This window comes from Dermochelys coriacea, chromosome 1, assembly GCF_009764565.3.
Source record: "Dermochelys coriacea isolate rDerCor1 chromosome 1, rDerCor1.pri.v4, whole genome shotgun sequence".
In the NCBI taxonomy this organism is placed as follows: Eukaryota; Metazoa; Chordata; order Testudines; family Dermochelyidae; genus Dermochelys; species Dermochelys coriacea.
In genome coordinates, this window is record NC_050068.2 from 113,436,445 (window position 1) to 113,447,760 (window position 11,316).

Sequence of the window (11,316 nt, forward strand, 5' to 3'; positions counted from 1 at the left end):
CAAATTTGAGTTCTTTCAGAACTCTTGGGTGAATGCCATCTGGTCCCAGTGACTTGTTACTGTTAAGTTTCTCAATTAATTCCAAAATCTCCTCTAGTGACACTTCAATCTGTGACAATTCCTCAGATCTGTCACCTACAAAAGGATGGCTCAGGTTTGGGAAACTCCCTAACATCCTCAGCCATGAAGACTGAAGCAAATAATTCATTTAGTTTTTCTGCAGTGACTTGATCGTCTTTAAGTGCTCCTTTTGTAATTCGATTGTCCTGGGGCCCCACTGCTTGTTTAGCAGGCTTCCTGCTTCTGATGTATTTAAAAAACATTTTGTTATTATCTTTTGAGTTTTTCACTAGCTGTTCTTCAAACTCCTTTTTGGCTTTTCTTATTACATTTTTACATTTAATTTGGCATTGTTTATGCTCCTTTCTACTTACCTCACTAGGATTTGACTTCCACTTTTTAAAAGATGCCTTTTTATCTCTCACTGCTTCTTTTACATGGCTGTTAAGTCACGGTGGCTCTTTTTTAGTTCTTTTACTGTGTTTTTTAATTTGGGATATACATTTAAGTTGAGCCTCTATTATGGTGTCTTTGAAAAGCGTCCATGCAGCTTGCAGGGATTTCACTCTAGTCACTGTACCTTTTAATTTCTGTTTAACTAACCTCCTCATTTTTGCATTTGTCCTTTCAAGACAGATGGAGGTGTCATGTTAGATTTGGTCATTAGTGAGTTGGAGGAGACCGGGCTTGGGGAAAAGCCATCTTAGTGCATTTACTCACCTTTCCCCTCCCTCCCAACCATCCAATATTCCCATGCAGTCTAAATTTCCCCACCACCATTAATCTAAACTAGCCCGATGGTGGTTTCCAGGAGCAGCTGCTCTAGGAGAGTCCATAGCAAGATGAATTTTGCAGAAGTCATGCTGTTCAGGAGTGTGAGGCTGAGAGCCAGTATTGATACACAGGACCTCTGGATCTCAGGGGCCAAACCCTCTGCTTCTTCATAGAATCATAGAATCATAGAATATCAGGGTTGGAAGGGACCCCAGAAGGTCATCTAGTCCAACCCCCTGCTCAAAGCAGGACCAAGTCCCAGTTAAATCATCCTAGCCAGGGCTTTGTCAAGCCTGACCTTAAAAACCTCTAAGGAAGGAGATTCTACCACCTCCCTAGGTAACGCATTCCAGTGTTTCACCACCCTCTTAGTGAAAAAGTTTTTCCTAATATCCAATCTAAACCTCCCCCATTGCAACTTGAACCTCCCCCATTGCAACTTGACTCTTCCACAAGGAAGGGCTTGTTTCACTGCAGTGTTAACTCAAGGTGCAATTTGAGTGTTACCCCTAACTAAGCGTGTGTCTACTCACAAAAAGTCTACTCACAAAAATGTATAGCTTGAGTTTAGTTGTCCTTTAAACTTGAGATGACCAGCCTGTCAGGAGCATTGGTGCTGCCAACGATTGGGCTAGTAATGCAGTGGGGATGCAGCTACAGGCTAGAAACTTGAGTTAGCATAACTCATCAGCTGCTAACCCAGTCGCCCTGTGCAGCTTCAGCGCTGCTCCGCAGGATAGCTGCTCTCATTTGAGGTAGGCTAACTCAAACAGAGTAAGACTATGTGCACCCTGTGGACTTCTGAGGGCACAGCTACGTCCGTCGGGGGGGTGTGTGTGTGTGTAGATCCCTGACCAACATAACTAGGCTGGCCCAAGTCCCTAGTGCAGACGCAGTGCTTTTGCCACTTGTGGGGGGGTGGCTTTAGTTTAGTATATGGGTACAAAACATAGCTTTGCTGATATTGCTGCATCCAGGATGCTTAACCAGTATAATATGCCAGTATTTCTGGGCTGGTGAAGCATTCCTGGAGCAGACATAGGAATTGCAATGGAGACAAGTCCTTGGTGTATGATGGGGGGGGAGGAATGGGGGCTGGATACCACCCACACCCACTGCCCCAACACAGTAATTCCTAGAAAACTCTACAAGTAGAAGCTGGAAGGAAATTTCTGCTAGCCCCTGGTGAGCACGGGGTCACTGTGAAAGCATGAAGGAGAATGCAGGTTCTGTTACCTCCGAGCGGGAGCCTGGGCGGGACTACTGACACAAAAACTAACCCACGCCTGGCTCTGGCTGTAAGAGCCCACGGGCTTTGCAAGGCGCAGATCACACCCTGCAGCAGGGGGAACACCGCGAGCCGGTCACACGCTGCATCTGGGAATCGGAGTCACACCCCACCCCCGCCTAAGATCTTCTAACCCGGGCCCAGCTTTACAGGGGTGCAGAAGCAGCGCCCAGTGTTCAACCCCCACTTTACTAACAAGCCCCCAGAAGCAGCCACCGGGGTGGTCACCCCACCGGGGTCTGCCTCATAACCCAGGTCTCTGCAGTCCGCCCAGAACCAGCCACTTCCTTCCCTGCTCCGCTCCGCCCGCGCTGCGGGGGCCCTGCCCGCCAGACCCAGCCGCGGGATCGCTGCTCTCCCCCGTAAACGCGCGCGCAGCCCAGCCTGGCCGCTGCCGAGCGGCGAAGCGCATCCCCAGGACTTGGGGTGCCACGGCAGCACCCCCCGGGGAGCCGGCGTGTCTGCCCCGCTCAGCGCCCTGGCCGCGCCGGGAGGACGGGGCAGGCCGGGGAGCGAGCGCCGCCCTGCAAGGAGGGGGAGCTGCAGAGCCCGCGGCGCGGCCCGGAAGGGATGAATGGGGCCGGGGGGGCTGGCGCCGCTGACGGGCTCTTACCTGTTGGTCATTCCCGCCGCGACCCCCAACATCCCGGCAGCCGCCTCCGGCCCGGCAACTTCGCGCCGCAGCGAGGAGGAGCGGGAAGGCGCAGAGGGGCTCGGACAGGCAGCAATGGCGCTTCCCGGCCCGCTGCCTGCAGCGCTGCTGCTCCGCCGCCAGGGAAGGGAGCGGAGCGCAGCCGGTGCCCGCCCCCTCCCACTTTCCCCGCCTGCCAGCCGGCCACGCTGCGCCGCTGCCGGGCTTGCGGCTGGCCGGGGCGCTCTCCCGCCGTGGGCAGCGGGGCGGCGGCTGCTGTCCCCGGGGGACGTTGTCACAGGCGCGGCGCCGGCCGCACGCCGCCTCCCGGGCCCGGGCGAGGGGCGCGCACGCCGCGGCGCCGGCCCCAGCGCGTTAGGCGCCCTCGCTCGTGGCGGCGGCCCCCGGGGCTAGGCGCTGTGCGGAGGCGAGACAGGGAGGGGCAAAGCGGCACCTGCCGCCCTCCTTCCTCGCTGCCCGGCTCCGCCCGCCCGCCGGCGGGAGCCTTCCGGCTTGACCCAGACGGGGCTGAGGCTGAGCTGGCAGCGCCCCACGCCAGGGGAGTTTTGCCTCTGCTGGCACTGGCCGGCGGAGCAGCCCCCTTAGCCTGGGGTGGGGGGTGGGGGGGGCTCTTTGCTTGAACGCTTCTTCCGTCTCCAAACTTTGCAATGGGCTGGGCGGGGGCGGGGCAGAAAAGAGCGAGAGTGGAAGAGGGGAGAGATCCATCCCCTTCCCTGCGCTGGCCTAGGACCCAGCGTCCCCTGAACTCAGCGCCTGAGGTCTGTTTTTAAAAGCCACGCTAGTCTGCTGTTCAGTTAGTAAGCGTGCTCCCTGAATTTGAGAGCATAGTTGAGTAAAGGTTCGCTGCTTACAGTTTGTTTTCCGGACGCATGAGTGGTTTTCCAAGAGACAGGGATGGCCTGCGGCTTCCACAGGAGGTTAAGTACAGAGGCTGCCCTTACCCCAAGCCCCGTCCAAAATGACTAAACCCTTTCCCCTCATTAAGAAGGGGCACAGGTTTGTTTGTTTGTTTTTTCTACTCCAAGAAACAAATTCTCTGGAAAGTTTTCAAGAGCTACAGCTGGAACGCCAAGCTGAATTCTTTCAAAGGAAATTTAGTCGATGCACAATCATGTAATTCAATTATCCACATAGTTTGGGTCTGTAGAGAAACACAACCAGAGGAAATGGTTTCATTAAGAAAGCCAAGTGGAGTCAAATGAAGTAGACATTAGACCAGCCGTTCTCAACTCACAGACCAACTCCTACACTGTTGTGGCCCAATTGTGTGTGAAAGGGGTCCAGGTTCCCAGCTGCCTGGGAGCCCAGTGCAGGAGGTCGCCAGCCAGCCCCATGTGGTGGAGGTCCGGGGCTGCTGCCCAGCCTTTCAGAGTCCAGGTTCCCAGCTGCCTGGTTGCCCAGCATGGCAGGGTTGGGGTCGCTGGCCAGCCACTCAGAGTCCAGGGCTGCCACCTGGCCCCAGATTCTGGGATCCCTGCTGCCTAGCCCCCCATCCAGGGCTCTGCTCCTGGCCCCCTCTGTGGAAAGGTCTGTGGGCAGGAGGCACTGGGCATAAGGATCAGGAGAAAGGCAGCACTGTGCAACCCAGGTAATACCTTGGGGGCCGCATATGCAGCCCACAGTGATGAATAGGTTGAGAACTACTATGTTAGACAATGCCTGGGACTGAACAGGACTATTTTCTCAGAACTGTACATTGCCATCAAAACAACATTTCATTCAAATTATTTTTCCATTATATGTTAGGTAGTGAATTTATGCAGCTATGAAACTCAGTAACTTACCCTGGCAGATCTGTTCTCTCTCTTTCCCCCAGGTAAGAGTGACTCAACACTTGCTTATTCGTTAGATGCCTATCTCAACACTTTCTACTCTACCAGTGCCAGTGCTATTTTAACAGCCCTGTTTTCAAATCCAGCTGTGCTATTTACCAGTCCTTTTGAAGGGGAAGGTAATGCCAGTGCCAAACTAAGATTTCTTTATTTACAAATGAGACTCCTCTGTCATCAAAATAGCCAACAATATGAGCAAAACAAAGAAGAAAAACACTAGGGCAGAGAAAATATGGGCAGCGTATAAGGTCTTATTATTGACATAGTCAGTATCCTGGTCAAGAATTCAACAGAAAAACAAAGCCTTTCTAATATTTCTTTAAAGCAGCATGGCTTTTTAAAGAGAAGGTTGGGCTGTTCTCACAATACATGTTGGAAAGTATTCAAAATGAATAAAGAACAATCTGTGGCTATAGTTTTTCCAATAGGCTTAATTCTTCAAAAGAGGAAAAGATGGTAATCATGAGATCAGAGGTAAAATTCTGTCACTGATTAAAATCTGGTTCAGCGATAGGAAGCAAAATAGGAAAGCATAGCCAATAATCAATACAGACAAAGGCCAGATCAAACTGCTGCATAGGTAGTCACCAAAGGCCAGCAATCTATTGATTGTATGGCTTGAGTTTGGAAAACTGGTCATTTTCCAGTTTGCCAGGGAACAAATACGTGAGAACACTTACTGACAGAGTTGGATAGCAGCATACCCCTAAATCTGTGTTAATACTGATGCTCTATATATTTACACATACAAAAGCCACAATATTAAAAAGAATGTCAAGGTTGCAAAGTCAAGCATACAAAAAATGGGTAAATGGAAGAATTAAGGTAGCCTGTGCAACTTCAGTTCAGCCCCCTTATGTGTTTGCATTAATTACATGATCCCATACTTCACCCCTCACCCCCCATATCTTCAAAACCTTTTACACTTCACCTGGAAATCAACTGATATCTGTGGTTACTGGTAGTCATGTGCTTTCTAAAGGAAACAACATTTAATAAAGTGGCAGATGTATTCTGCACTACATGCAGTTTTTGAACGACTTTAGTACAGCCCCATATAAAGCATAATGCACTAGTAATTTAATGTTAAAGTGATGAAGGCACTGGTAATCATGGAGATGTCTGTGTCCCAACAGCTGTATAAATTTAGCTCAAATATTAAAAAAAAAAAAAAGCACTTTTTGCAAATACTGCTACATGAAAATCTGGAAGTTGATGGTTTCCAAAACCTGCCCCTCCCTAGGGTGGTGGTTAGACCATCTCAGTCCAGGGTGTTGATTTAATCTCTGTTGTCTTTTTTCTGCTCGCTGATAGTACGCAGTATCATACAGTCTCAGCCAATATTCCACTACAATATGTGTATTCTAATTAAGCTGTGAAATTCACTGTCTCAGGATTTGAGGAAAATAGTTTAGTAAGATGCAAAAAATGAACAAACATTTAACCCATTTGGGTGCTATATACATTTAGGCTTTGATTATTTCTTTCTAATGCAGTATTCACTCATTTCAACCACTATGTACTTGCTCAAGATCACACAGAATGTCTGTGACAAAGCATGAAACAACATAGGGCTCCCAAATCCTAGTTGGCACACTAACCCCACTTGACAAATCCTTCCTCCTTTCGCTTTTGACACCTCCATGCTAGACAATGATAAATAAGCTTTGGTTAGGCCTATGCTTTTGGCCTTGTATACAAACATCTTTCTCTCAAAATCTCCCACTATTGTTGAAGTGCCAGTGCAACACCACTAGGGTTAGCAATGGTGGCAATTATAGTGTAGGCTGGTCACTTGCTCTGAGCAGGCCTAGATGACCAGAAGTGCTGGCACCAGTGATAAAACTATTATTGCAGTGCTGGCAGGAGAGCTTCAGTAACAATTGGCTGTAGATACAGCTATAAAGCTGGTGAAAAATACAATTATCTGCCTTCTGACGAGTAAATTTCTGTGAGCTTTCAACACCTGAGTTAATGTCTGATTTGGTTTCTTTGTTATTTTCAGGATTAATTCAATTTGATGGGGACAATCTTTAAAGATATCATACGGCATGCCTACCCTCAAAGCATCCCCTGCTGGCTGAGTGTGGCACTGCTGGTGCTCTCTGCCGCAATTCCCTCCTCCACAATGGGTCCTCTCAGCCTCCTCAATACACCCTAGAGTTGGTATCATAGCTTAGCTGTATGGCCAAGTCAATAACAAAAACCTGACCCCTTCCATGATAACAAAAGTCCATACAAACCAATAGTACTTTTATTCTACTTGGACTTTCAGGCCTCCTTGTGGGCCTCCTTATAATTGGCTCTAATAGCCCTGACTCCCAAGCTACTGCCCTGGAATCCCCTCACAGTCCCAGCGCCTCTGTGCTACCTTTCAGTCTCTCTGGCTCTGAGACAGAACACAGACACCAGGTGCTTCCCTGCTTCTTCCACAACCTACTTCAGTAGCTCAGCTTGCTCCCTGTGGTTTCTCTCCAGCTCCATCTACTTCAACTGGGTCTTGACGCTCAGCTTCCAAATCTTCAACTCCCTCTCCCGGGGCTCCTAGCTGCCCCCTTGCTAGGTCTTTCTACCCAAGGTTCAAGTTCTTCACAGGACAGAACCTTTTAATATGTCCTGTCTTCCCACATAAAAAAATCCTACGCCCGGGGACTTGCCCTCTCTCCTCTTCAAGGGTCAGACCCTCCTTCTGTGCCCCACCTTTCCACACCAACAGCACATCAGAGCATTTCTTCCTGACCAGTATTGAGGTACTTCCTGCACTGCAGCTTTTGTCAGTCCTCCAAATCAGAAGATTGCCAGCATCTATCTTTGCTGCACCGCTAGCAGGGGTTGCATGTCTTACACTCTCTTCCCCTTTGTTAGGAGGGTACACCAGCCTGGGAAGGTGGATGTTCCTCAGTCAAAGAAGGCATCTATACTTCTGTTCCCTAAGTCCTCCTTAATTAGAGGAGTGGGATCTCATGATCCTACTTCTTCTACTACATTGTCATATGCATGTCTGCTCCTTAGCACACCCTGCTGGCTGCGCATGGCATTGCAGGTGCTCGCTACCTCAGTTTCCTCCTCCATTGTGGTCCCCTTAGCCTTCCCCATACAGGTAGAAGTTGATGCCATATCTTAGCCTTCTGGCCAAGTCAATTTCTGGGATAACAAGAGTCCTTTTCTGCAACTGCAGAAAACCAAAAGCACGTCCAACCTACTTTAGGCTCCTCTTTGGCCTTCCTTCCAGCTTCCCTTTACATCCCTCTAATCTGGGACAGAGGCCGGACCATCCAGGCCGCTCCCCTCGAGTCCTTCCAGACCCTACTTCAGGGCCTTCCACAGGTACCCAACTTGCTGCTCCCTGTGATTCCTTCCCCAAACTAAGCTTCTCTGCCTTTTTATGGGGCCCTGGTACTTAACAGGCTGTCACCTTACTCTAATTAGTCCCGTCTCTTATACTGGCAGGCAGCTAATTATGGCACAAGTGGGGGGACTGAACAGTGCTGGCTAACCCCATGGTGCCTGGCTCTTAAGGGGCAGGCCACCCTGTAACAAAAGCCCTGAGTAAGTTGGGATCCAGTTATCTGACAAACACATATCCCCTTATACTCTCTACTGTCTTAACTGGCACAGTGAAGCTCTTGCTGTCAGTTCCTAGGCTAAAAGTCCCAGGGGGTGCATAGAAGGGCTTTCTTAGTTGAGGGTTCCAGCCATTGGAAGTTGCTGCCCTTGAGAGATTGCCAGTGTTTAAACTTGGCAACCTTCAGGCACATTGTTAGACTGTAGTATTTAACTTTTGCTTCTTCTCAGAACATTATGGAACTGCAGATGCTATTTGTATTCATGCTTTGTTATTGATTTTGAGTGCCTGTTAACACAGCAGATACATGCTGACTTGCAGATTATATTGCATGGATTATATTAAGATAAAAAGGGTTTATTTTATACTCTAAGGCATAAAGTTAAATACACAGTGGGATGAAGTACTAGTACTGCAGCATTAGGTACATTTTATTTTTGTGTGTGTGTTACATAGCATTTTAAAGCTCTCAGCCTGGGTAATTTTTGGATACAGGATATCCAACTAAAAATTCCTCATAAATGAATCAGCAGTTTACACATGGGTTGGGCTGTCCGTTGTATTATTTACACTCAGTATCAATAATCTTTCATAATTCATTTGTAGAAACAAATGGATCTATTCAGTCCAACCACTTACTGCTGTACTTAATTTTTACAAAGCCATTTGTCAGGAACAAAGGTTTATTTTCCTCTACAGTTTAAAAATAGGGCATGATTATATTCAGTATATTGATGGACTTATGTTACTGATCAGTTTGACTTCCTCTTTGGTTCAATGCCAAGTTTCCATCCGATCGTGCCTAATGTATCGGATTTCAGTTTTTTTGGAAAGCAAAAAGGAATAGTGCAGCAAGATCATGCAGTTCAGTACATTAGTCTCCAGTTCTGAAAAACCAGGATATTAAATCAAAAATCCAGGATTTACCAACAGAAATAGCAGTTCCGTGACTAGGTCAGTAATTGGATGTGTATTTATATGGTTTCCAGCTGTGATAGCAAAAATCTGAAATAACAGTGAAACAAGTACTTTTAACATTGGATTAGTGACTTTTAGCATCTTTTTGTTATCTGAGCATGTACTCTACATTTACGTACAATACAGTCAACTTCCTGAATTCTAATGTGACAGTTGATTGCGCCAGTGATATTGTTTTGAAAAATATAGGGCATGTATTTTAAGACATACAAAAATATATTTAAAAAAGTACATAAAATTTAGTACATACTGTACTTACAAATCTTTCTGAAACTGCTCCCATTTCTCCCAGCAGAGCACTCATGTACTCCACCCATCATAAAATAACCACCTCCCTCAACCATCCCAAATTCCTAACCCTCCAAACATAATAGATGAGCTTCACAGAGTACTGTAAGGTCACCAATCCAGGCTCTGTTGAATCAAACTGGGTAGGGATTTCCAATGTAAGATCCACCTCAAAAAGTTGCTAGCTTGAGTAGAACTAGTCGGAAATTTTTCAATTGAATGTTTTTCCATTGGAAAATGCTGATTTATCAATAGAAACCAGACAGGTTTCCCAGGAACACCCATCTGGTTTCCTCACAGTTTGCCCACTACGGAGCCAGTGTTCTCAGGGCTTCTAGGTTATCTCCCAGACGGCAGGAGCTAGGCAAACCTGGCTCAAGCTTGGGCAGCTAGGTTCCTGGTTTCTTGGTAGCCTGCCACATGGGCAGCTGGAACACCAGACAGTTCTGGGAAGCTTGTCAATTTAATTCTGAAAAAAGGTCAAAACAGGAAAATTTTGGGAAATTCTGAAATTGCCTGGTTTTGGTCTGATGCTTCCCACCCTACACCCCCCATTTCAAAATTTCCCATGGAACAGAAATTCCAGGTTCTTACCAGTTCTAAGCTTGTGCCCCTACTTATTACAATAGTAGCAGTATCATAATGGCAAAGAAGCAGTCCGTCAAGCATGCCCACTCCATTCCAAAACATTTAGGGTTAAGGTAAAAAAAGATCTTACACTCCACCCAGAAGATATTACCATTTAAATATACTAGTCTTTGGGAACCTTAATTGCAAGTTTTTCATATCAGTACATTTTCACCTGAGACATTTTACTAATACGTTTAAATACTTCTTAATGACTTGAAATAAGCAGAGGACAGTTTAACTAATATCTGGATTTTAAGATTATCTCCAAAACTGAAGGTTTGAAAAGCTGTAGTATCAGAAGATATTATGTATCTTTTTTTCCTGGTCTGAATAAAAAACAAGAATTGTAATTTACTTACCAGAATAGAGACCTTCACTGGAAGAGCACTTGGCCAAGGCTCAGGGGGCATCATAACAGTATGGATGATGGGGCCAAACACTGTTTGCAATGAGGTAGATAGGATAGTGTTTAATAGTTTTACTTAAATACCTTACCTTTACTTGGTTTCTAGCCTAGTGTAGAGAAAGCATAAATCAATGAAAATATTCGTCAGCTGTGGATATAAGGTCTAACAGGTTCTAAAAAAACAAACAATCAAACAGACCACCACTGCTATCGTGGGAGGCCTTCGAAGTAACTAAACTACTATATCTGGGATATTAAATGCTGAAAATCAAAATTATACTTTTAGCTATGTAAATTGCTGGTGGTTTGGACAATGCAAAGGCTAAAGGAGAATGGCAATGAAACTGCATATTTTTTATTTGGTGGGGGTGAAAGAGAGGACTATATTTTCTATGAATTTTGTTTTCTAGTACCTTGTCCATTCCAAAGTGCAAGGTGGGTGTAAACAGCAGCGTATCAGAAACCTCCACTTAGAATGGCTGCATTTTTACACTCATTCTTGTACACAGCTGTGAAAGATTATGGCAAGGTACAAGGCAATGGAGAATCATATTTATTCTAGTCCATTATGCTACTAACGTTAGCTATGATTTTGCATCTTTTCATTTAGGGAAAAATCTGTGTTATCATAATGCAAGCATCTTTATGTTTAATCTTAAAACACACAAACCTTAAACTTGGTCTACACTTGAAAGTTATTTTGGAATAGTTACCTCAGTCAGGGTGTGAAAAACCACACCGCTGACCGACACTGCTATGCTGACATAGCCCCAAGTGCAGACACAGCTATGTTGACAGAAGAATGCTTACTTCAGAGATGTGGTATTCCTACCCAGATGGAAA

At 46.4% G+C, this 11,316-nt stretch overlaps 1 protein-coding gene across 2 annotated transcripts in view; it reads right to left on the reverse strand.

Annotated features, from left to right (window-relative positions):
• The window catches only part of LIMS1 (LIM zinc finger domain containing 1), a 135,468-nt gene extending 132,472 nt beyond the window's left edge, over window positions 1-2,996 (reverse strand). The window contains exon 1 of one of the 2 annotated variants that reach the window (XM_038406166.2): window positions 2,736-2,996. In XM_038406166.2, the coding sequence (XP_038262094.1) occupies window positions 2,736-2,767 (32 nt within the window). In that variant the 5' untranslated portion in view covers window positions 2,768-2,996. The remainder of the gene's footprint in view (window positions 1-2,735) is intronic. The other variant, XM_043510197.1, reaches the window with a different exon arrangement.
• Window positions 2,997-11,316: the final 8,320 nt, after the last annotated feature.